We start from the raw sequence: 23,552 nt of genomic DNA on the forward strand, positions 1-23,552 counted from the left end.
ATCTTGATGTTTCACATAATGAACGGGGAGCCTGTTTCTGTTTCAGGTCCCCACCTTGTTGTCTATTGTCTTGCAACTGTTGGTGTGTGGTTCCCCCAACTTCCTACAGCGACCAATATTCTTGATGATTTATGAGGCATTTTCCGACTGTTTTGACGACAAAAAAGAACAAAAGTGTGGACCTTTTCTTGATCTGGTTCTTCTCTGATGGTACGCTTCTATTGTCCGAGAATAGCACCTCCTGTTCTCTATTTTGTGGCCGATTCCCCGCCGTGGTTGGCATGTCGGGGGGTCGGACTTCATTTTTATGATATGATCGAGGGTCCGCTCTCATTGACGAATAGTGTTTGAGCGGTTACATTGATATAGAGGGATCTTGCGTGCCATGGGGCTATTGTTTATGGAGGTGAAGAACTTATGATTATTCTTTGTATTCTTTTCCAGCCGACCGATCAAGTTGAAAGATAGGAGGAGATATCTACTCGGTAGTATGTAGAACTGTAGATAGGAAAAATATCATATCGTCATGGCCCGCCCGGCGGCAGGGTGGTGCCCCACTAGTACGTAAAGGGGCGGATCTCGCTTAATCGAGCGTAGCGCGGCCAGTCAGCGTCAGAGGCGCTGCTCTCCGCCCGCCGCGATCACCTGCTGAGCATCAGGTGGCAGCCTGTCTTTCGGTTGCACACTCCGATCTTTAACCTCCCTGTTGCTACCCAGTTCCTACCCACCTTCCTAGTCCCTCGTTTCGCTTGGACGAACCGCCGCCGTGGAGATTTCTCTTGACCAAACACATTCCATCGCCCAGCACCTCAATTGAACCCGACAACGTTTACTCCGGATATCGCTGACCGCAGTGTTCCTGGCCCCCGCATCGGGTGTCATCTCTACGTCCTGCGAATCGTTGGACAGCAACGCTCAGAACACGGGTGAAACCAGTCTTCGGTTTACTGGACCTAATTAGGTCTATTCAGCACGGCTTCCTATCTCGTCGTACACTATCGCGGAACCGCCCACTCGTTCACGTCGAACAACCTGTCCTAGTTCCAACCCAGTGACTGTTTCGGGCGCCGGAGGCAAGGTAGTCGTGATGTTTCGCGCCCAGCAAAACGCCTTTGACGATGCAGTCGGTATGAAAATCCGTTCATCTTTCCTCACGCTCTCTATAGTCTTCCCTATAGCCTTGCTGACCTCAGCGATGTACGATATAGCCAAGGCGACCGACGAGAACCTGACATCCGAAAACTGGGAATACATTCTGGTATGCAACTCCGCGAACACTCATACTCACAGGCATGGGTCGAGGTGCAGATGATCTGACAAAGGGCCTTGGGATGTTATAGGATGTCTGTGATAAAGTGGGTTCGGAGGAGTCAGGGTATGCTTAACCTCTGGTCATGCTCTCTGTTCAACGCGATTCTGACTGAGGATATAATCTCTAGGGCGAAAGATGCTGTTGCCGCTATGATTAAGAGACTCGCGCACAGAAACGCCAATGTGCAGCTCTACACTTTGGAGGTTTGTGGTTCATGTGCATCTTTACGACAGGCACAGTCCGTGGGCCGTACCATATCGTGCTGATACTTGATTTAGTTGGCGAACGCTCTGGCTCAGAACTGCGGTCCCAAAATACATCGCGAGTTGGCGTCTAGGAGTTTCACTGATGCTCTTCTACGCCTAGCCAATGACCGAGTAAGTCGGAGCGCTGCGCATCGAAGGCATTCCATACTCACAATCGATGTCTAGAACACCCATCAGCAGGTCAAATCGAAGATTCTGGAACGCATGCAGGAATGGACAGAAATGTTTGCCAGCAACCCAGACTTCGGTATAATGGAGCAAGCATACATGAAACTGAAGACGCAGAGTAAGATCGCGAGAAGCGCTACAAATGGTGGACATGGAAGCTCACTTTCTTTTTAGACCCGAACCTGCAGCCTCCGTCGAAGCCCGGTAAGAGAGAAATCACCGACACGGATCGCCAGAAGGAAGAGGAGGAACTACAAATGGCGCTCGCACTTTCAATAAGAGAAAAGCCTACTGTGGCTGCTGCGCCCCAGCCTGAAGCCAGCTCTAGCGCCGCCCCGGTCAACCAGGCACCTGCTGCCGCCTCCCAACCAGTGCCATCGGGTACTTCTGCAGCCACGGTTTCGCGGGTGAGAGCACTGTTCGACTTTCAGCCCTCCGAACCCGGCGAACTGCAATTTCGGAAGGGAGATGTTATAGCTGTGCTTGAGTCGGTTTATAAGGATTGGTGGAAGGGTTCTTTGAGAGGCCAGACTGGCATATTTCCCCTCAACTACGTCGAAAAACTCCCTGATCCAACGGTGGAGGAGTTGCAGCGGGAAGCCCAGATGGAAGCCGATGTCTTTGGTCAGATCAAGAATGTGGAGAAGTTGCTGACTCTTCTCAGCACTCGTAGCTCTGAGCTGAATGTGCAAGACAATGAAGAGATCACGGCGTTGTATCACTCAACATTAGCCATCCGGCCCAAGCTGATCGAGCTCATCGGAAAGTATTCACAGAAGAAAGGTAAGCCGGGTCCGGTCCTGGTATGTTTCCCGGCTAACATTCCGGCAGACGAGTTCACGCAGCTCAATGAGAAGTTCATCAAAGCCCGAAGAGACTACGAGTCTCTCCTTGAAGCGTCCATGTCCCACCCAGCACAACCCCAGTATGGCCGACCCGCCCAACCTCCGTACGGTTATCCTGGGGCTGCCGCTCCTGTGGGATATCCCCAAGGCCCGCCGCCGGCTGATCCCCAACGATATTTCAGTCCCCGTCCTCAAGGTTCGTATTGTCGTGAACACTCTATCAAGCTTATCCTGACACCTTGGACAGAAACACAGCCCCCTCAGCCCAACCCATCGGCATACTATGGTGCGGATCAAGCGCAGGTGTATCCTCCAAGCTCACAATCGCCCGATCCCCGTCGCACGCCCCCTACTGGCGCACCATATCAGCAACAGCAACGCCAATCTTCCACCGAGTCCTATCAGCCAGTGTATCATCGTCCCGAATCCACGTATGAAAACCCGCAAGAACTGGGCACATCGGTTTACGATTCCCCTATCGAGCATCCGTCCTCAGGCCAGCGTCCTCAGTATTCTGGCCATGTGCAAGTCCCGGCCGCAGTTCAGCAGCATTTCCAGCAGCAACAGCAACAACAACAACCGCAACCGGAATACCCGGCCTCTGCTTACGCTCCTGAAGATGCTTCTCGACCCCCGGCTGGTGCCAGCTCTGCCCACCAACCGCAGCCCCCCTACCCGTCACACCAAGCACCACCGATGCATCAACCTCCGCCAATTCCGGGCACCTCAACGACACCTACGCCCTATCCTGCTCTGAACGCCGGGGGAAGTTATCAGGCGTATAACCCGTCACAAACCGATGTATCCAACCCCGCTTCGTTCTACCGGTGAACGTAAGGTTCGTTAAGTTGCGGATGCCTCATTGCATTGGGCGTGATAACTCGCTGCAGGCTTCTTTTTCCGAGCCCGGGCCGTGGGCCAGGTACTGGGTTCTGGATCTGTTGTTTTACTAGCGTGCCTTCTGCGTTGATGTTGTACTGGTTCCTGACGGAGATAGGTTCAATTTTCCGGCGAGAGGGATGTGCATGTGAATTTAATCGTAATGCAGCAACCGACTTCGCTCATTCCGCATGGAGGTTGCTACGGCCTGGTGCTACAGTATATGAAGCACATGATATCATCATACAGTGTGGATTGATTGTTATCTTAGAGAAACTCTTATGCCTAGCCGTACAAGAAAGCAGCGTAGGGAGGAAATCGAGACATGCATCGAGACAGTGGGAAGATGGGCTCGTCAGAGGACGTAGTCACAAGACATGGCCATCTCGCCGTGCCTGCCGCGCCCTTCATAGCCAGCCCAGTAATCGAAGCTGGTCCATGGACTGGCCCAGTCTCCGGTGGTGTCGCAGTGTTTATAGACCGACCAAGGGTAGCTCCTGCCTTCGAATGCCGGGCCCATGATTACGCCATGAGCCTCGGCCATGGAGTCGGCAAAGTCCAGGTAGCCAATCTGCAGGTTCTTGTCGTCGACGTAGTTGTATTTGGTGGCAGTTCCGGCCCACTGGAAGTAAACACGCGTGGCTTTGGCCGAGTCTTCAAACCGCCGAATCGTCGAGGGCTCTCGGTTCTTCCGATCCGGATTGCTCGGATAGAATCGCTTCTTCTCCCACTTGGATTCGAATACCTCGCGCGTCCGGTCCAGCCCATCGCAGGACGATGCCAATAGCATAGTGCCTTTGAACTGACCCAGGAAGAACCCCCCGTTGGTGCCGGGGTCCCTGGGGTGCTTCCGATGGATCGCCAGCCACAGGTCTTCATGTCCCCAGGGATCGATGGCCTCGCAACGAACAATGTATTGGCCTTGGAGATCAGCGACTCTCAGCGGGCTGGTTGGCGCAACATGGCGTTCCAGATACCGAACATGCCGCTCCAGCTTCGCGTCCCACACCGCGGTCAACAAGGTTTCATCCAGTTCTCTTTCACTCTCGCCCGCTTGATCGATTTCTTCCACTTGGCGCAGGATCTTCTGGATGTCCCAACCTAGGAATGACCAGACGCCGCCGTCGTCAATGGTTCCACGGAGATAAAGACCCGGAGTCTGCAAGACAGCGGCAGCAAGAGGCTCGTATAGCCTTTCCTCAAACTTCGGCATGAGCCTGATGGGATCCGGGTTTTTCTTCACATCGGGGTCCCCATTTCCATCCAGGAAGTATTTGGCCATAAAACGACCCAGGTCCAAGTTAGCTTCGAAAGTGCTCCTCAAGGCCGGAGACTGGATCTCAGCTAGCTTTGCAAAACCGGCGTCCATTCCACGGGAGAAGGTGTCTTCCCAGCCCACGACTGTCACCATGGATGAGATGCACACGGAAAGGCCAGGAACGTTCTTGGTGGCGTTCTCGAACTGACATCCAAATACATTCTGCAGTATCAGGGCCTCCTTCTGCTTCTCCTTGTCGGGAACGCCATTCTCTTCGGTCAGGAAGTACTTGGCCATGAACAGAGAAGCATCAAACAGGGCTTCCTCGGAAGGAGAATCCAGTTCAGCAAACCTAGTCATTCGCCAGTGTTGCTTTTGGGCTTCGTAGTTGTCTTGCATTTTCTTATACATGCCAGACAGTGTCTTTTCCATGGAGATCGTGGCTGGTGCAAGACAATTGCACTAGCAGGTCAGTCTTCGAGAGTATGCTCCGAGTCGAAAGAGGTCCTCGCCTACCTGGCCATTCTTGTACGCAATCTCCAGAATTGATCTCAGCTGGGTAGTAGTATCCGCTGGTCGGAATTCGAGCCCGAAGTGCTGCAGCTGGGCCGTGACCCATCGCTTGTTGGGTTTATGATGAGTGACTCTCGAGGGACCTTGAAGGAACACTCTTTGCAGGAGTTCCGAGGATGCTCGAGGGATTCCGTTCACTGTGATCCCATAGTCATCATAGGCAAACGAGCCCAACTTAACAGAAGTTGGTTTCTTTGGGAACGCTTCGTTCATCTTGAATCAGAAAGAATAGGGGGGGTAAGATGGGATAGTAAGGAGAAGGCAGGATGGGGAAAACGTTCAGACAATCATATTAATGAACTCAATTGCACCAGAATCTCTCTTTCATTACCTGCAATATGGTGCGCGTCGCGTTGCTTCGTTTCGCTCTAGACCTCATTCACGCAAACTGCTGCACACCACGTGATGCACCACACATCCACCAGTTCAACTGGGCGGTTTGCTTCATGGCCATTCACATGCCATTTCCAAATGAACATATAAGCTATATTGGATCTGGCTGAGACATGACCAGGCCACAGAAAAACACAGAATCCACCCACAGCCTGCTGATCCCAACAAATCACTCTGTGCGAATAAGCAACTCGGGGTGAATCTCTTCATCGTATGCCTCTCCCAGTCCACGAAGCACCGCCGGTCGTTCAGCTATACGTGTCACCCATGCAGATAAGTGAGTAATCTCAGCCAGTTCTTCTTCTTCAAACCCAATAGTCCTGAACGTGCGCATCCAAGACCATGCATTGATATCCGCGATGCTGTACTTTCCTGTCCCCGACCCTGCGAGATACTCCCGAGGACTTTTAGTGAGCTTGCCTGATAGATGCAGTTCCAGGACGCCATATACACGGAGGACTTCTTTCTTGAAACGCTGTGCCGCATCTGCACATCACAATCAGCAACAGGCTTGCAAAGCAGGTTCGCTAGGAGAAAAAGGGACAACATCAACATACGAGGACTTTCGTCAATCGCGTTCCGGCGGAAATAGTTATACTGTCCCTGGATGGGCTGACCGGAAGCATGCCAGAAGATGGTCCATTGGACAAGCTGGCTGTGCTCGATCGGATCAGAGAACCCGAAGACGTTGTTCTTGTCGACAGTAGCAAGAAGATAGAATAAGATTGCGGATGATTCCATGACCACATGGGGTGGATTGTGAGTATTGTCTATGAGGATTGGGATACGGCCTGATGGTTATGAGTCTCTTGTCAGACATGATAGGTAAGATATTGGGGATCGCACCATTTGGATTCAGCTTCAGGTACCAGGACTTTTTCTGCTCCAGGGTATCGAGGTCGATTAAGCTAGTGGTCCATTCGAGACCATATACCTCCTTCAGCTCTTCGAGGTAGATGTGAACTTTCCTGCCATTGGGGGTGAGGGTGGTGATGAGGTGGAGGCCCTGGTGTGCAGTTGGTCAAATATCAAAGTAACCCTTGCGGGTGGGGAGATTCACCTTGGCATTTTTCACTGCGTCGGGAGTTCCCTCTGTATAGAACAAAGACATGATGAGTGTTATTCAACCTGGATACTGTTCTTGATTGATGGTGACAAGACTGGGCAGGGGAGGCCCATTATATATAGCTACCCGACCATCGTGACCGATAAGCACTAATGGCAAGATGACCCCTCATCGATAACAAACTACCGGCGATTCAATACTATAACAATCCTAAACTTGTTCAATGCAATACAGCGTTGTAGTCTCTCTGCACAAATAGCATTGTCCGACGCCGGATAAACTACAACCAACATCAGTGCAATTCCCGCCACTTCTTGGATGAGAAATGTCAGTGTGATTAACCCCACGACTTCCCCTAGTCAGACTCAGATGGGTGCGATATCAGAACCATAATTCTCGGGATGCAGATGGGCTCATGCAAGGCGACTGTTAGCCTCTACGTTACAGCCAATCATGGACGTGACTTGGCGAGCCCTCATTTCCGGGTGGAGTCCATGGCTCGGTCTCGCCGTTGTAGGCTATCCAATTGTCTGTATGGCACCTCTCTTTAAGTCATGTGCTAATCCAAATGTCTGACACGCTATCTACCTACCCCGAAGAATGCACCCGTTACTAAACTCTCTCACCCCCGCAAGACTTTGTGGCCCTTTCAAACCCCATTCCCGGTATCTGACCCGTTCGCCTCTCTCACCATGCTTGCCCCGATGGATCTCCAGAGCCCGTCAACTTCGCTCACCGTCTTCTGCATCGGGGTGGCTCTCCATGTCTTTGTCTTCCGCATCGGAGAATGGGACCTCGCGACCACCAAGCTGTTGAGGGTCTTCGCGACCACTAGCGTCGCATTCGTAATCCTCGTCAAAGTTATACTTCTGTCACCCCCAGATAACACACTGTGGACGGCGCTCACGATCGTTTCCTGGCTGGTGACCAGTCTAATTACAGGGATAGGGATCAGCATGTTGGTATATCGCGTTCTCTTCCATCGTTTGGGGCGTTTCCCAGGTCCATTTGGGGCCCGACTCTCGAGCCTCTATGGGACTCTCCTTTCGGCCAAGAACCTGCACCTCTATGAAGAAGTGGAGAAACTCCATAACACATACGGGGACTTTGTACGACTAGGTGGGAGTTTGACATCCATGGCCCAACAACTTAGCTTTATAACACCTATAGGACCCTCTGAGCTATCCATCAACAATCCAAAAGCCGTGCATGCGATTTCCTCCTCCCAGTCGCCTTGCACCAAGGGTCCATTCTACACCGTACTGGATCCCCGCAAGTCGATGCACATGATTCGCGATCCAGCTGAACATGCTCGTCGTCGGAAGGTGTGGGACCACGCGTTTAGTGCGAAATGTACGTGTTTCCCCTGAAGTATCAAATAGAATTTGGCTGATGGAATAGCGCTTCGCGACTATGAGCCCCGTGTTTCTCTGTATACCGATCAACTACTTGCGCATCTTGAGAAGACCAAGGGCCAGCCCGTCAATGTGTCTGACTGGTTCAACTTTTACAGTTTCGACGTGATGGGCGATTTGGCCTTTGGAAAGTCCTTTAACATGCTGCAGAATGGTGTCAAGCATTATTTTATGGCTTCGCTGCATGCCGATATGACGACGGTAGGAGTGCTGAGTCGTTTGCCGTGGCTTTTCCCTATCTTCAAGGCAACTCCTGGTCTTAATTACGAGCACCTGCGATTTTGGAAGTGGGTTGATGACCAGATTGACGAGCGGAAAAAGGTAAATTCTTTTGGAAGAGAAGCTCGGGACTTTTAGTTGCTAACCGTAACAATCTCAAAGACGACAGCCGACAAGCCCGATGTCTTCAAATGGCTCCTCAAAGACTACAACGCGCAAGAAAAGCCCACCTTCAACGATGAAATGTACCTAGCTGGCGATGCATACTTGGTTGCCGTCGCAGGAAGGTCAGTATCACACACACATCAAATTTACTAGCTAAGAGACAGTAGCGACACCACAGCCGCGGGCCTAACCACAATTTTCTTCCAACTAGCTCTAGACCACCGAGTCCTGAAAACCCTCCAAAATGAAATCGACCGATACTTCGAGACCGCAGGGACCGTTGATTACACAAGTCTCTCGAAACTCCCATATCTCGACGCCGTCATCACCGAAACCATGCGCCTCCACCCTCCAATCCCATCAGGCGTCCAGCGGATGACTCCTCCAGACAGGTTGCTTATCGACAATACGTGGATTCCAGGGAACACTATAGTGCAGGTCCCTTACCACACGTTATTCAGAGGTAGCGCTCTCTAGACCTCAAAATAATAACTGTCTAACACACACAGACGAGAGACTCTTCCTCCAGCCTCAGGATTTCATACCCGAACGTTGGACAACTCGTCCCGAGCTGGTTAGGGATTCTTCGTCGTTTGTTCCGTTCTCGAATGGTGAGACCCCTCAAACTTCTTTCTCTATAAATAAATCAAATGACGGGATGGTTAATGGAGTATAGGTCGCTATGCCTGCATTGGGAAACACCTTGGACTTATGGAGCTTCGATTGGTGGTGTCGCAGATCGTCCGGAGATATGATGTTGAGTTTGCACCTGGACAAACTGCGGAGGCGTTTTTGAAGGGAAAACGAGATGCGTTTACGTTGTCGTTGGGAAAATTGGAGATGGTGATGAATCCGAGGCGGTAATATCTTATCGAGTGTGGGTATGATGCTATAGTCCCAGGGGAACGGAAACATGGCCCCATACATATTGGTTTCCCTACATCAGCTAGATGCTGATTGGAGCAAATTATCATGGAGAAACCATTGGGTCTACTAACAACCTTAACCATACCAGGGATACGTAGAGTCCGGAATTAATAGTCGGACGCCGACGAGATGCCCAAAGACTCAGGGTGGAGCACTCCACGAAAGACACTTAACCCCGCGGGTTTAGCTCGATTGCTCCGGCCCTACTGATCATTATGGTCTACGGAGTAGTATAGCGAAGGCCTTTATAGATGGGCATATAAACGGCCAAACAACCCTTACCACCATCTATAAACCACAATTGCACCCTTTCATCATGACATTCCTATACAAGCACATCCTCATCATCGGCGCCACAGCAGGTATCGGACGAGCCCTCGCCTCACGTCTAATCCAATCCGGAGCCAAAGTGACAGTCGTCGGACGACGCAAATATCGACTAGATGACTTCGTGACAGACCACGGCACAGACAAAGCCAACGCCGTGCAATTCGACATTAGCAACTTGAAAAAAAAATCTCAGGAGGCGGGACGCAGTTTTGGTATGCCCCTGGGGGAGTTCACGGGAGCAGGAAGACCGGGGATTGGTCGAAGGGAAGGATCAGATTATTATTGGGAGTGTGGGGCTTGCTGAGATCTTTAACGATATCGTGGATAAATGCCGTGCGGCATTTGAGGATTTGGCGAGGATGATGAAGGGGGGGAGAAGTAGAGATCATGGTGGTATTTTGTGATGGTATACATTGGAATGGAAGTTTGGATTGTTCTTAGGTTGGTATTGTGGAGACATCGTGTATTGTCTTACAGTATAAATTGGAAAATTTCAGTCTGTTGGTGTATTTAAAAGATGGGTAGGTAAAGGAAAATAATGTGGTTATGTGCCGCTGCTCCAGACCTCCTTCACTGGATGGTCGTCTCCCTTCCTCTTCCCTCCGACACTTATCTTTCCACCAAGCCTGCCATCTACTTGGCCTCACCACAACACTGATTCTAACACGGTGGTATCCGCTTAGCCACATTTCCGCTCAGCGTGAAGCTAGAACAGCGTCAGTATACATCATAAGAGAGAGCAGAAGAACTGACCGGTATAGCTATCGAACAAGACATCCATCATGGCATACGCCCCCAAGTTCTTAGACGAATTCTCATGGTGCGCCCAGTGATCATACACTGTCTTGTCTCGATAATAATACCCACTATGGCTCACTACACCACTGATCAGAGCCAATATAGACAGCGCCTCCACAACCAAGATATGAGCCTGCAGAACAATTGCCGGAACCAGCGTCACCAATGCCAATGGCAACCCGTTGAACACAAAGTGATCCACGACATGTCCATACCAGACTGACATCCCCGTTGGTGCCACCCCCGTTCCATGGTGGATACTGTGGATCTTCAGATAAAGCCACCGGTTCTCATGCATCATCCTGTGGAAGACATAGAAAAGCCCCTCCCCGAGCAAGAACACTCCGATATACTGTCCAACGGCTGCTTTCCATGTGGGCAGTTGACTATCGACCACGAACAGAGTCCGTGGGTACGCACACCAGAGGTATAGTCCGTGGAGAGCCCAGCCCGTCAGCATGTTCTTCGTTGAGCATCGGACCATCTTCCATAACTTTAGGTGGGTGGGAAACTGAGCTGGCTTCCGCCATGGTCGTGCCCATGCTGGCTGTAACAGGTCCAGTAGAAAGAAGACCAGGCCTGGAACGAGGAACCCGACTAGCTGACTGGTGCAGACTGTTGTCCATTCGATTAAAGAGGGATCGTATTCAAGGAGAAGAGACTGCCATGCGGGCTGAAAGTCAGAGAAAAAGTTCATGGTGAGAGATGAGTTTCTATCAGACTGATGCAAGAGAGATGCTAACGATTGTATGAGGAACTGGGTATACGAGGTCCTTGAGTCCTTTTATAATCAGTTCTCACAAGCCACCCGAGATGCTACCTCAATATGGTCAATTCGCCCTTGGTGCGTCTGGTTCCAGCCTCGTGGCCATCACTATAAGGCCTCCATATGACGTCCATCGGATATATTCGGGGGAGGCCTTGCCCCGAGAGACACCTCATTACGCCATGGGGGCCTTATCCATGTCATATCTAGGCAAGCCCGTTCAAACCCAACGCGTTATTTTGAACGAGCATTGAACCGGGTCTGATAAAGTACACTTTCTATTGGACCTGACGCCTGCACTGGCAGTGGGGAGTGCGATTTCCTTCGGCCTTTCTTGGGTGACCAGTGTAGCAAACAAGAACTCTGGCGTATTAGGGATAATGTTGTGCTATGCGGATTTGGAAAGAGAGAACAGCATAGTATCTCGCAAGGCTACCGATATTTTGCCGTGGAATGCAGGAGCAATGCCCTACTTCTTTGACGTGAGCATGTCAGATTCAATGCCATTATTCTACACCTTCTAGCTCTTCAGTTACTCAGAAGGGAATACGCCAAAGGACGCAGAAAGCTGGAATGTATGTCTCGGGTATATCCTCAGGCGTCCAACAACGGGGCAATCGAGCACATTATCGTATACGGACCCATCTACACCACATACAGCAAGTGCTCGACTGCCTTTTGATCGTTATGTGCTAGTAATTTAGACATAAGTACATCTAGTTCGAAAAGGGTAGTGATGGACTAGAATGGCAAGCAATCATCCAGATATCAGGCGTCCAGTAAACATGCCGGCATATGCGCTGCAGGGATTCAAACAAGGTTTCATGGTACAGAAAACTTGAGCCTCACTGCACGTCCTATCTATGTGCAGCTTGAATCCAATCGACCCTTGTAACCTTGACGAACACCTGCCAGACAGGGTAGTCGTTGTAGACAAGATAGATCCCTAGCTGGATGGAACAAGAGGCCGGATTCATCCGGGACATGGATTGCACGGCCCGACAACCTCACTTCCATGCATCATCATCATCATACTCTATTAGGAAGTCAGTACTATTCTGTGTCCATGACTCAGGGTTCACCCATGGTTCAGGTAGGCGGTGCCTGGGGAGAGAGAGTGTGGGAATGACGGGGCAGTGATGGCGGTGACTAAGAAAGCCTTGACCCGCCGGAGCTGGCTCACGTGATTGCTGCATCGGTACCTCATCCCCCCATTGCCGGCTGCTATGCCTTGAAGGTACCCAACCCGGAGGCCTTTTGTCTCGTGCGCTGCTGCTCCCCCGGAACGAGAGCCTGGGACTTATTGCGGGTGTCGGGGCTCAAGAAATCTCACGCCCCCCGTGCTTTGTGCTCCGGCCCTCCCTTCGTCCTTCCAGGCAGCCCTGCCTCTCTCCCCGCACTCGCGCTATGCCCGCAGCTTTCGCCCTGCTTCCCAATGGACAACAAACCCACCGTTCTGCCTGAAGTCTCTTGAAATTCCCTGATAAGCCCATCATCCTTGTCAGAGCCCGCGCCTTGCCGGGTGCGATGTCAAGGCCATGGAGGCCGATTGGGATGAACTGTCGCGCATTCCGGTGCCTGCTCCGAGCGTGCATGCTATGCCGACAATCGCCACCGCAATAGCCTTTGATGATGTGATGGAACTGTTGTGGGCCGGGAATGAATATGTGGGTTCTAAGTTCTTGTTCTGGTTTTTGATGCTGTTCAACTCGGAGGGGGGCGCTGTGCTAACCGGTGCCTCTGGTTAGGGACGAATTACCTCCTTCTGCGGCCCCGAACTACAAAGGTATACCTCTGTCCGGGCTCATCCGGCGACTGAGGCGGTACGGCAGATTATATTCCATGAAAGGGGCGTCATTTCGCTCTCGCCGAAAAGTGTACATATGATAACGCGGCGGGGGCTGACGCAATGGCACATCGCCCACGAGGAAATGACTGATCTTCGCTGCATGAGCTTCACGGCCCAAACGAACAGGATTATAGTGGCAGGGTGTCAGAAGGTTATGTTTACGATCGATATTGATAAGGGGGTTATTGTCGACAAGTTGGGGACTGAGTACAATTATACAATGATGAAGAAAAGCCGATATCTCTGCGCGGCGACAGATACGGGATCGGTCAACGCGTTAAGTCTGAATGACTTCAGTGTGGTGAAATCGTGGAAAGCACACGGAACGGCGGTTAATGATATGGATGCTCGGAATGATCTTCTGGTTACCTGCGGCTTTTCTGTCAGACATCTAGGCGCCCCGATCGTGGATCCTTTAGCCAATGTCTACGACCTGAAGACCCTCTCGCCATTACCCCCGATACCATTCCACGCGGGAGCTGCGTATGTACGGATGCATCCGAAGCTGCACACGACGAGCTTTGTTGCGTCTCAAACAGGTCAGCTCCAAGTGGTGGACCTAATGAATCCCAATGCGATCAATCTTCGTCAAGCGAACGTTTCATTCATGCTTGGCATTGATCTGTCACCATCTGGAGAAGCTCTAGCTATTAACGATGCGGAATGTGCGATCCATCTCTGGGGATCACCAGCGAAAGTTCACTTCAATGAACTGAGCAAGGAAGCCGAATTCGCCGATGTAGCTCCCCGCCCCCCGACCTTTGATTGGTCTGCAGATACGCCTTTGAGCATGGTCGGCATGCCATATTATCACGAACGTCTTTTTTCTGCATGGCCAAGTCACCTTGTTTTCGAGGTCGGCAGTCCGCCAGCCCAAGTGGACCAGGCCCTCATTCCCTATCTCCGTCCCGCAGAGATGGGCCATCATGCGCCGAATCCCAAGAAAACACGACGCTATCAGGTCGAGAATACTCGCGCTTTGGCTTCCGCAGAACCTGCTCTTATTGCCCCCAAGTTTCTTAGTGAAAAGGCTAGGGAACAGAACAAGGCGAAGTCCGAAGGAGCCATCATTGATGCTGTCGAGGCACTGGCAGGTGCGAAGATCAACGGGGAAACAGAGGATGACCCTCTACTCAAATACAGCAATGTAGAGATCAAGTACAGTAGATTTGGTGTCGATGATTTCGACTTCAGGTGGGCACCTCATTTCTAACGGATAAGATCCAGTAGCTCACATTCTGCAGGTTCTACAACCAGACTACCTTTTCCGGACTGGAGACACACATCGCGAACTCCTTTACCAATGCCCTCCTTCAACTCTTCAAGTTTATCCCATACATCCGCAACGTCGCTCTCCAGCACGCCGCCAGTTCTTGTATATTCGAGAATTGTTTGCTCTGCGAGATGGGCTACCTTTTCGATATGCTCGAGAAAGCAAATGGCCAGAATTGCCAGGCGACAAACCTCCTCAAGACTTTTAGCAGTTACCGTGAAGCGTCCAATCTGGGCCTATTCGAAGAGAATCTTACGAATAAGTCGCTTTCAGCCGCGATTCAGGCTGTTAACCGATTTTTTCTGGGCCAGATCTCACACGACTTCCGCATGATTTCGCCAAGTTCAGATGATCTCGATCACAAGTTAGCAACGGTCGCTTCCGAATCCATTCGGTGCATGTTCTGCCAGAATGAGATTGTGAGACCGGGCAACTCCCTCGTCAACGAGTTGAATTATCCTGCGATTGATATCAAGCAAGCTCGAAGAAATCCTGCTTTCCGGTTTTCGAATATTTTACGATCAAGTATAGAGCGAGAGACACAGAACAGAGGATGGTGCAACTACTGTCGACGATACCAGCAAGTTGCAATCCGAAAATCGGTACACCGCATGCCTCATGTTCTGATACTCAATGCGGCTCTGAGTAATCCTCTTTGCCGGCGGCTTTGGGCTATTCCTGGATGGTTGCCGGAAGAAGTTGGCATTGCCATTGATGGTGGCCAAATATCATGCTTCGAGGGAGAAGAGCTCAAGATGCGAATCCAGGCTAAGATGCCCGGGCTGGTTATATACGAACTGGTCGGTTTGGTCTGTGAAATCGATATCCCAGAGCATCAGAAGGCTCACCTGGTTTCGTTCATCAATGTCTCCATCTCCTCTCGGGAACCGGAGACGAAGAATAAGTGGCATCTGTTTAACGACTTTCTTGTTACAGAGGTGGATAAGGATGAAGCTCTTCGCTTTAATCAACCATGGAAATTACCATGTGTGGTAGCCTTTCAGGTGAGAGATGGTCGGCATGCTATGGATGACACCTGGAAGAGCGCACTTGATACCACTCTGTTATTCCGTGACTGGTCACTGAAGTAAGTTGAACCTACTGAGAAGCTATAATCCCATACTAACAATCCTTAGTGGTGGCCGTCCCGTGGAATCACGCGCCACACTCACTGAAGATGAGAAACCGACACCCGGTACACCGGTTGCTCTCGATACCGAGTTTGTGGATCTTGAAAAAGCAGAAATCGATGTGAAGGCAGATGGCTCCCAGGAGATCGTACGGCCAAGCAAGAGTGGGCTCGCCAGAGTATCTGTCCTCAGGGGCTCGGGACTCCGAGAAGGTGTTCCCTTCATCGACGACTACATCACCATCAAGGAGACGATCGTCGACTATGTCACTCAGTACTCGGGCATCAAGCCTGGGGATCTGGATCCCAGAACCAGTCAGCACAACCTTGTTCCACTCAAGGTGGCATACAAGAAGCTCTGGCTGCTTCTCAACCTAGGGTGCGTGTTTGTCGGACATGGCTTGGCCTCTGATTTCCGCAAGGTCAATATCCAAGTACCCAAAAGCCAAACTGTGGATACCCAGTACCTGTTCTTCCATCCCGGCAAAAACCGCCGACTGAGTCTTCGATATCTGGCGTGGGCGGTGTTCAAGGAATACATCCAAGAAGAGCCGGCCGAGGACAACCAAGGACACGACTCCATTGAAGATGCGCGCATGGCGCTACGACTTTGGAAGAAATTCAAAGAATACAAAGACGCAGGCATTGTGTCTCAAATGCTGGAAGAGATCTTCCGCGAAGGATCCAAGCTTGGATTCCGACCACCCCCGAGGAACGGTATCCCCACCGTCCTTTCTCGTCCTGGCACGGCGGTCACGATGCAGAACAACAGCGGTCGTAACACTCCCAGCACGGCCGATGTAGCGGGCGCCGCAGCCAGCGCCCCGGCGACCCCGAGGCAAGCGTTCCGACGCTCCATCGCTCTGACTCCCAGCAACGGCAGCTTTGCCGGGCCCGGAGCGGGTGACTTCTTCAGCGGAAGCCCGTTGAAGTGAATATCCTCGCAATTTCAATGCGAATTTGATGACCTCTTTTACGATGCTACCGACTTGCTTATACTCTAGGTTCTGAGAGGCCCGCGATAGAGGCGGCATTTGGAAGTACTGTCATAATTGGCTATACATGAAGGATTTGGGAATAAGGATATATATTGCTCAAGAGATAGAAAATACCATCAAGTTTCAATTTAACAGTCGGGAATGTAGTACTCCATGGCATGTAGAAGGCACATATGGTGAATTGCTTCGTAATGACCGAGCCGCCGCCAACCGGCCTGAGGCTGCCAGCTGCCGAGCGGGGAATGACGTGGTGGGTTCGGCCAGCTCCTCCACAACCTCCCCGATTCTGCCCTCCCTCTCTCTGTGTTCTGTTTACCAACCTCACTTTGTATTCCTGACTCACTGTTTTCGGGGCCTCTACAGGACTTGCGCATAATCTCTCAACTTTAGCAGCCCTTTTATTTCCATCTCATTCCGACAGTCTCCCAATTCTCGTCAGAGCTGACCTCTCCCGAAAAACCCCTCCCTAGCAACCTGCCCCGCTCCCTTCACAACACAAACCACCATGTCGCGCCATCGCGTTAAGGCCGTGAGCTACGACGAAGACGACTTCGACGACGGTTATGACTCCCCTGATCCCGAGGAACAAGAGTTTCTTCAACAGTGCACTACGGAGGTCCTGAACCAGCTGCGCGCGGGGGACCCTTCTGTGACGGCGACTCGCGATGAGGTTCAGGAAGCGCTTTGGCACTATTACAATGATGTCGAGAAGTCGGTGAATTACTTGAGGAGTACGTTGTTATTTCTATCTGGAATGGGGAGCTGTGTTATCCTTAGGGAATAATGTGTGCTTCGTCGGGTACTAATTGAGTTCTTTGGTGCAGACAAGAAGGCGAAGGAAATCAAGAAGAAGGCTCCAGCCCCGGCTGCAGTACCGGCTACGAAGGCGAAAGGTAAGCATATCCATTTGTATTTCCTGGGGTGGTTGGGCTTAGGTCACGAATTGCCCTATGCGTGTCGTCAACTGTGAGTATTGTCTCTTTTCCTCTCCTGATTGATTGCTTTAAACTGACCCGTTACGGAAGTTGGATTATGTTCTAACAGGATTCCTAGTGCCGGTGTATCCTGTTCCGTTGTCTCCGGTGTCTTCGACTGCACATTTCTCGGCGGCGGATTTCTTTCGCGATGCGCCCTGGCTTAATGTACCTGCGCATCGTAAGGCGGATATACTCGTTGAGCCGCTGTATCCTCGGCTTGGACTGCTTGGGGGTGCTCCGGAGAGTGGGGGGAAGGTGTCCAAGTTGGCTGCTTTGGCTGCGGCGCGTAAGAAGAGAGAAGGGGAGAAGGCTTCTACGGCGAGTCCGAGTCCGAGTCCGAGTCCTGCGCCTGAGGCGGAAAAACCGCAGGCGTCTACGAGTGAGCAGAAGGGAACGACTCTTTCTCTACGTGAGCGACTTGCTAGTAATGCAAAGCCGCAGAAGCCGTTGGAGGGATTACAGTCGCTTCGGTCACTTGGTAAAGGGTCGAGACTTGGAAGTCCTTCGCCTCAGAAAAAGGCGTCCCCTGAACCGAGGAAACAAAGCAGTCCTGAGGTCGTTGTGCAGTCGAATCCAGAACCGCCTGCGCCGGTTGAGCAGGAAGAACCCAGTGTCAATATCCGGGCACCGCCGTCTACATTTGCTAGCACGATCGTGGGAGATGCGACACGTCCGAAGATGACCGAGCCCAGCCACTTATATGCCAATTCTCTTGATCTCATCAAGATCTATGGGCAGGATTTTGCTGAACCATTTGACTTTGCAGGCCCAAGCCCCGACGACGTTATCCTGAATGCTCAGAGCTCTGCAAAAGGTTTGGCCTTTCGGCGAAAGATATAAAACCTCCCTAATGGACGTGCAGGCTTCAAATCGAAACAACCTGCTGCGAAGGCGGGTGACAAGAAATCTCAGGCTGGTTTGTCTGAAGGCATGAATAATCTGAGTGTGGAGGAGAAGGTGAATGTCAAGAGCAAGAACCTGGATGTGCTGTCTGAGTACCAGAAATCGCAACGGAAGAAGGCCATGAATTTTGCCGTTATCGGTCCGTTATAACCCATTTTGTTGCTGGCGAGCGCCGCTAATGTTGGATAGGTCACGTTGATGCAGGGAAGAGCACATTGATGGGGCGTCTGCTGGCTGATCTCAAAGCTATTGATCAACGTACCCTAGACAAGTATCGCAAAGAAGCGGAGAAAATCGGCAAAGGATCGTTCGCCCTGGCGTGGGTATTGGATCAGGGTTCCGAAGAGAGAGCTCGAGGTGTTACTATTGACATTGCAACGAACAAATTTGAGACGGAAAAGACGGTCTTTACGATAGTGGATGCTCCAGGTCATCGTGACTTTGTGCCTAACATGATTGCCGGCGCCAGCCAGGCCGATTTCGCCGTCCTCGTCATTGATTCGGGCACGGGTAACTTCGAGTCGGGACTCAAAGGTCAAACGAAGGAGCATGCCCTGCTGGTGCGGAGTATGGGTGTTCAGAGGATCATCGTTGCTGTGAACAAGATGGACTCGGTCCAATGGGACCAAGAGCGCTTTGACGAGATCGAACAACAGGTGTCCTCGTTCCTGACGACGGCTGGGTTCCAGGCCAAGAACATCGCCTTTGTGCCCTGCTCAGGAATTAGCGGAGATAATGTCACCAGACGGAGCGATGACCCGAATGTCTCATGGTACAAGGGTCCTACATTGATCGAGGAGCTTGAGGCCACCGAAGCGTATTCGCACGCCGTGGACAAGCCACTCCGGATGACCATCGGGGATGTCTTCCGTGGAAGCGTCCAGAATCCTCTTTCGATTTCGGGGCGCATGGATGCTGGCAGCCTACAGGTCGGCGACCAGATACTCACGATGCCTAGTGGCGAAAAGGCCACGATTCGGAGCCTGGAAGTAGACGGGGAACCCAGCGACTGGGCGGTGGCGGGTCAGAACGTCACGTTGAACTTGGTCAATATTGACCCGATCCACCTCCGCTCTGGCGATGTCATCTGCCGTGCCTCGGCGCCAATTGCCAACGTTACTTCCTTTACGTGCAAAGTGCTGGCCTTTGACCATCTGTTGCCTAGCATGGTGGATATCCACCGGGGACGCCTGCATGTACCCGGAAGAATCAGCCAGCTGGTTGCAACTTTGGACAAGGTGTCTGGTGCGAGCATCAAAAAGAAGCCTAAGATTGTTGCACCCGGGACCGTGGCACGGATAGTGGTGGAGATGGACCAGGCTGTGCCCCTTGAAGCGCCTACACGCATTGTCCTACGGGCAGGAGGTGAAACTGTTGCCGCTGGATTGCTAGAGTAATAGTTAGAGACGGATACATGTCAATAAGCTGTTCTGCATATATATATATCCCTTCATGCCAGTCTAAGATACCATTTGCGTTGCTTCATCATGATTCAACCACTCGCAGACCATAAACGAATGTGCAAGTGGCACGAGATACCCCTTTCTACCTCGTGTCTACGAAATACATTGAACTGACATGCTAGCTAAGCCCAAGGCCCTTCGGCCCCAGACAAGTGAAACAGAGATCAAACAATTTGGACAGGCTGGCAGAAGGAGCCTTGGCATGTCGAATATTCCGGCCAACTGTGATGTGCCTCCTGAGTGGGGATTGTATCCACTTTGGAGGGAGACCCTGGGGTCTGACTCAAAAAGGAGGATGACTCGACTCGATAATGATGGTCACCAGCGAGGTCTGGCCAGGGGTCATGTCATCTGGCCGGTCGGCTGTCGTCCATAGATAGCATCGACCTCAGGCTGAATCAACGGAACGGCCAGTTGTCCAAGTGCCGGAAGAGGCAAGGGCAGGCTGAAGAAGCAGGCGGCGGACCCTCCCTTGGGCCTTAGGCAGTCGGCCCCTGGGTTGACGAACGGCTAATTAACCGACTAGCCCCTAAGCGAACGAATGGAACCCCGATTCCAGCAAGTTCGGTGGACCGCCTCGCCCCAAGAAAGCGAACGCCTCTCAGCCGGGTCACTTCTTTGCGCCGGCAGAACCTCCGGGCGGTCACCGTGCACGCTGACTCAGCAATGCCCTGAACGCGTCGCGGACCAATCACCGGCCGAGGAGTAACCTTAAAGTCGGATACCCGCGAAAAGGCCAGCATGGCCGCTGCGCTTTCTTTGCCGCTGGCAAGCCATACAAGAAGCTGGCCGGAGCTTCTCAGATCACTCTTTCTTCTCTCCGTCGTCGCCTTCTTCCACCCAACAACCCTCCCCCCTCCCTCTCTCCTCTGATCCGCTCTTTCTCCCTTTCCTTCCCGTCTCACCTGGGTTGGATTGTTTGTTCTTTTTCCCCTTCGTGCCAGGAATCTTTCAAAGACGCAGGAGGATTTCTCGTTCGCTGTCTTCTCCGGTAGAGGAACCCCGTCAATTAACCTTGCTACGTGTCCTGTGGTGAAAGGGACATTGTCTGCATTCTACACATCATGGCGCGCATCTCGCATCAGGGTGCGGCCAAGCCTTTCACGGCTTGGACCACCATCTTCTACTTGCTTCTCGTTTTCATTGCTCCTCTCGCCTTTTTCGGAACCGCACACGCTCAGGATGAGCAGTCACCCCAGGAAAGCTACGGAACTGGTAAGGATATGTGCAGTACTGGCTAGAGGGAAGAGTTGCTGACGCGTTTTATGTTCAATAGTCGTTGGTATTGATTTGGGAACCACCTACTCGTATGTTCATTGCGATGCAACGCGATTGTCCACGGAATAAAGACTGACTGGGTTGCAGTTGTGTCGGTGTGATGCAGAATGGAAAGGTTGAGATTCTCGTCAACGACCAAGGAAACCGTATCACCCCTTCGTACGTCGCCTTCACCGACGAGGAACGCCTGGTCGGTGACGCCGCCAAGAACCAATACGCTGCCAACCCTACACGAACCATCTTTGACATAAAGTGAGCCTCTTGAGCCTGCGTGTATTCGAGCATCACTAACTCGCATTAGGCGCCTGATCGGTCGCAAGTTCGATGACAGAGACGTCCAGAAGGACGCCAAGCACTTCCCCTACAAGGTCGTCAACAAGGATGGCAAGCCCGTCGTCAAGGTCGAGGTTAACCAGACCCCCAAGACCCTCACCCCTGAGGAGGTTTCCGCCATGGTTCTCGGCAAGATGAAGGAGATTGCCGAGGGTTACCTTGGAAAGAAGGTTACCCACGCCGTTGTCACCGTTCCCGCCTACTTCAACGACGCTCAGAGACAGGCCACCAAGGACGCTGGTACCATTGCCGGCCTGAACGTTCTCCGTGTCGTCAACGAGCCCACCGCCGCCGCTATCGCCTACGGATTGGACAAGACCGGTGATGAGCGCCAGGTTATCGTCTACGATCTCGGTGGTGGTACTTTCGATGTCTCTCTCCTGTCGATCGACAACGGTGTCTTCGAGGTCTTGGCTACCGCTGGTGACACTCACCTTGGTGGTGAGGACTTTGACCACCGTGTCATGGACCACTTCGTCAAGCTGTACAACAAGAAGAACGACGTTGACGTCACCAAGGACCTCAAGGCCATGGGTAAGCTCAAGCGTGAGGTCGAGAAGGCCAAGCGTACTCTGTCTTCCCAGATGTCCACCCGTATTGAGATTGAGGCCTTCCACAACGGCGAGGACTTCTCCGAGACCCTCACCCGCGCCAAGTTCGAGGAGCTGAACATGGATCTCTTCAAGAAGACCCTGAAGCCCGTCGAGCAGGTGCTCAAGGACGCCAAGGTCAAGAAGTCCGAGGTTGACGACATTGTCCTGGTCGGTGGTTCCACCCGTATCCCCAAGGTCCAGGCTCTCCTCGAGGAGTTCTTCGGAGGCAAGAAGGCCAGCAAGGGTATCAACCCTGACGAGGCTGTTGCTTTCGGTGCTGCTGTTCAGGGTGGTGTCCTCTCCGGTGAGGAAGGTACCGGCGACGTTGTTCTGATGGATGTCAACCCCTTACCCTGGGTATTGAGACCACTGGTGGTGTCATGACCAAGCTCATCCCCCGTAACACCGTCATCCCTACCCGCAAGTCCCAGATCTTCTCGACCGCCGCTGATAACCAGCCCACCGTCCTCATCCAAGTTTGTAAGTGTTTCTCTACTGGAAGATGATTGACCTGCATACTAACTGTGGCACAGACGAGGGTGAGCGTTCTTTGACCAAGGACAACAACCTGCTCGGCAAGTTCGAGCTGACCAGCATCCCCCCCCGCCCCCCGTGGTGTTCCTCAGATTGAGGTCTCCTTCGACCTGGATGCCAACGGAATCCTGAAGGTTCACGCCAGCGACAAGGGTACCGGCAAGGCCGAGTCCATCACCATCACCAACGACAAGGGTCGTCTGTCCCAGGAGGAGATCGACCGCATGGTTGCCGAGGCCGAGGAGTTCGCTGAGGAGGACAAGGCGATCAAGGCCAAGATCGAGGCCCGCAACACTCTGGAGAACTACGCGTTCAGCCTGAAGAACCAGGTCAACGACGAGAACGGACTTGGTGGCCAGATCGACGAGGACGACAAGCAGACCATCCTGGACGCCGTCAAGGAGGTGTCTGAGTGGCTCGAGGACAACGCTGCCACTGCTACCACGGAGGACTTTGAGGAGCAGAAGGAGCAGCTGTCGAACGTGGCGTACCCGATCACCAGCAAGCTGTACGGCTCTGCCCCGGCGGACGAGGATGACGAGGCCTATGGGCATGATGAATTGTAAAATACCATAGAGAGGGATTTAAGGAGTTCTTGATTCTGTTTTGAGACATTGTTTTGGCTCGTCACCGAGTATGATACCTGCCTGACCTCCTGGAGGCAGCAATACATGATACCATTGTTATAGTACCCATGCAGTTTCATGTAGTCTATACATACAGCCACCACCCTACTTTTTAAGATAGATAGGATCAATAGTCTACTCCTCCCCCCGAGCAATAAACTCCCTCAGCACCTCCACAATAACCTGATGATCATCCTCCTGCCTCAACCCACTCAC

The 23,552-nt window shown here is 52.1% G+C and overlaps 9 protein-coding genes across 9 annotated transcripts; 6 read left to right on the forward strand and 3 right to left on the reverse strand.

The window, feature by feature from the left end:
* Nucleotides 1-660: 660 nt before the first annotated feature.
* On the forward strand, nt 661-3,768 carry BO94DRAFT_540316 (ESCRT-0 subunit protein HSE1). The gene is made up of 9 exons (XM_025612892.1): nt 661-1,127; nt 1,209-1,258; nt 1,341-1,375; nt 1,440-1,515; nt 1,591-1,689; nt 1,744-1,864; nt 1,921-2,529; nt 2,578-2,787; nt 2,839-3,768. The coding sequence occupies exons 1-9, from the start codon at nt 1,088-1,090 to the stop codon at nt 3,420-3,422; spliced, it is 1,824 nt and encodes a 607-aa protein (XP_025462144.1). The 5' UTR covers nt 661-1,087; the 3' UTR covers nt 3,423-3,768.
* Nucleotides 3,769-5,476, reverse strand: BO94DRAFT_540317 (uncharacterized protein). The gene has a single exon (XM_025612893.1). The coding sequence runs from the start codon at nt 5,158-5,160 to the stop codon at nt 3,826-3,828; it is 1,335 nt and encodes a 444-aa protein (XP_025462145.1). The 5' UTR covers nt 5,161-5,476; the 3' UTR covers nt 3,769-3,825.
* A 38-nt stretch (nt 5,477-5,514) lies between these two features.
* Nucleotides 5,515-6,827, reverse strand: BO94DRAFT_540318 (putative glutathione S-transferase family protein). The gene is made up of 4 exons (XM_025612894.1): nt 6,755-6,827; nt 6,541-6,700; nt 6,252-6,485; nt 5,515-6,180 (listed from the first exon to the last, which is right to left on the reverse strand). Exons 1-4 carry the CDS (start codon nt 6,803-6,805, stop codon nt 5,864-5,866), a joined length of 762 nt encoding a protein of 253 aa, XP_025462146.1. The 5' UTR covers nt 6,806-6,827; the 3' UTR covers nt 5,515-5,863.
* Nucleotides 6,828-7,464: 637 nt separating this feature from the next.
* On the forward strand, nt 7,465-9,423 carry BO94DRAFT_478481 (cytochrome P450; the record flags this gene model as incomplete). The annotated part of the gene is made up of 7 exons (XM_025608690.1): nt 7,465-7,879; nt 7,931-8,113; nt 8,162-8,496; nt 8,557-8,681; nt 8,727-9,022; nt 9,069-9,170; nt 9,236-9,423. 7 exons carry the CDS (start codon nt 7,465-7,467, stop codon nt 9,421-9,423), a joined length of 1,644 nt encoding a protein of 547 aa, XP_025462147.1.
* Nucleotides 9,424-9,802: 379 nt separating this feature from the next.
* Nucleotides 9,803-10,015, forward strand: BO94DRAFT_431101 (uncharacterized protein; the record flags this gene model as incomplete). Its single annotated transcript, XM_025607479.1, has 1 exon — nt 9,803-10,015. A coding segment is annotated over one exon (213 nt), but the record flags the coding sequence as incomplete, so codon positions are not given.
* Nucleotides 10,016-10,511: 496 nt separating this feature from the next.
* Nucleotides 10,512-11,311, reverse strand: BO94DRAFT_590764 (sterol desaturase family protein; the record flags this gene model as incomplete). Its single annotated transcript, XM_025616057.1, has 2 exons — nt 10,512-10,522; nt 10,570-11,311. 2 exons carry the CDS (start codon nt 11,309-11,311, stop codon nt 10,512-10,514), a joined length of 753 nt encoding a protein of 250 aa, XP_025462149.1.
* A 1,316-nt stretch (nt 11,312-12,627) lies between these two features.
* On the forward strand, nt 12,628-16,747 carry pan2n2 (poly(A)-specific ribonuclease). Its single transcript, XM_025617506.1, has 4 exons — nt 12,628-13,047; nt 13,129-14,423; nt 14,474-15,589; nt 15,639-16,747. Exons 1-4 carry the CDS (start codon nt 12,919-12,921, stop codon nt 16,564-16,566), a joined length of 3,468 nt encoding a protein of 1,155 aa, XP_025462150.1. The 5' UTR covers nt 12,628-12,918; the 3' UTR covers nt 16,567-16,747.
* Nucleotides 16,748-16,917: 170 nt separating this feature from the next.
* Nucleotides 16,918-19,975, forward strand: BO94DRAFT_540322 (putative translation elongation factor EF-1 subunit). Its single transcript, XM_025612895.1, has 5 exons — nt 16,918-17,360; nt 17,454-17,522; nt 18,373-18,420; nt 18,469-18,648; nt 18,699-19,975. The coding sequence occupies exons 1-5, from the start codon at nt 17,135-17,137 to the stop codon at nt 19,904-19,906; spliced, it is 1,731 nt and encodes a 576-aa protein (XP_025462151.1). The 5' UTR covers nt 16,918-17,134; the 3' UTR covers nt 19,907-19,975.
* A 763-nt stretch (nt 19,976-20,738) lies between these two features.
* bipA (Hsp70 family ATPase KAR2) lies at nt 20,739-23,484 on the forward strand. The gene is made up of 7 exons (XM_025612896.1): nt 20,739-21,187; nt 21,249-21,279; nt 21,338-21,502; nt 21,552-22,533; nt 22,566-22,656; nt 22,710-22,715; nt 22,771-23,484. The coding sequence occupies exons 1-7, from the start codon at nt 21,037-21,039 to the stop codon at nt 23,274-23,276; spliced, it is 1,932 nt and encodes a 643-aa protein (XP_025462152.1). The 5' UTR covers nt 20,739-21,036; the 3' UTR covers nt 23,277-23,484.
* The last annotated feature ends 68 nt before the right edge of the window (nt 23,485-23,552 follow it).

Source organism: Aspergillus sclerotioniger, assembly GCF_003184525.1.
Source record: "Aspergillus sclerotioniger CBS 115572 chromosome Unknown BO94scaffold_45, whole genome shotgun sequence".
NCBI classification, from domain to species: Eukaryota; Fungi; Ascomycota; class Eurotiomycetes; order Eurotiales; family Aspergillaceae; genus Aspergillus; species Aspergillus sclerotioniger.

Coding starts and splice junctions, on each gene's coding strand:
- BO94DRAFT_540316 (XM_025612892.1), top strand. CDS start 1,088: ATGTTTCGCGCCCAGCAAAACGCCTTTGACGATGCAGTCG. Junction 2,530..2,577: donor AAAGTATTCACAGAAGAAAG/GTAAGCCGGGTC, acceptor ACATTCCGGCAG/ACGAGTTCACGCAGCTCAAT. Junction 2,788..2,838: donor TTTCAGTCCCCGTCCTCAAG/GTTCGTATTGTC, acceptor CACCTTGGACAG/AAACACAGCCCCCTCAGCCC.
- BO94DRAFT_540317 (XM_025612893.1), bottom strand. CDS start 5,160: ATGGAAAAGACACTGTCTGGCATGTATAAGAAAATGCAAGACAACTAC.
- BO94DRAFT_540318 (XM_025612894.1), bottom strand. CDS start 6,805: ATGTCTTTGTTCTATACAGAGGGAACTCCCGACGCAGTGAAAAATGCC. Junction 6,701..6,754: donor ACGCAGTGAAAAATGCCAAG/GTGAATCTCCCC, acceptor ACTGCACACCAG/GGCCTCCACCTCATCACCAC. Junction 6,486..6,540: donor CCTGAAGCTGAATCCAAATG/GTGCGATCCCCA, acceptor CATAACCATCAG/GCCGTATCCCAATCCTCATA.
- pan2n2 (XM_025617506.1), top strand. CDS start 12,919: ATGGAGGCCGATTGGGATGAACTGTCGCGCATTCCGGTGCCTGCTCCG. Junction 14,424..14,473: donor GTCGATGATTTCGACTTCAG/GTGGGCACCTCA, acceptor CACATTCTGCAG/GTTCTACAACCAGACTACCT. Junction 15,590..15,638: donor TTCCGTGACTGGTCACTGAA/GTAAGTTGAACC, acceptor AACAATCCTTAG/TGGTGGCCGTCCCGTGGAAT.
- BO94DRAFT_540322 (XM_025612895.1), top strand. CDS start 17,135: ATGTCGCGCCATCGCGTTAAGGCCGTGAGCTACGACGAAGACGACTTC. Junction 18,421..18,468: donor TGCTCAGAGCTCTGCAAAAG/GTTTGGCCTTTC, acceptor ATGGACGTGCAG/GCTTCAAATCGAAACAACCT. Junction 18,649..18,698: donor CATGAATTTTGCCGTTATCG/GTCCGTTATAAC, acceptor AATGTTGGATAG/GTCACGTTGATGCAGGGAAG.
- bipA (XM_025612896.1), top strand. CDS start 21,037: ATGGCGCGCATCTCGCATCAGGGTGCGGCCAAGCCTTTCACGGCTTGG. Junction 21,280..21,337: donor GATTTGGGAACCACCTACTC/GTATGTTCATTG, acceptor ACTGGGTTGCAG/TTGTGTCGGTGTGATGCAGA. Junction 22,534..22,565: donor ATGTCAACCCCTTACCCTGG/GTATTGAGACCA, acceptor GTCATGACCAAG/CTCATCCCCCGTAACACCGT.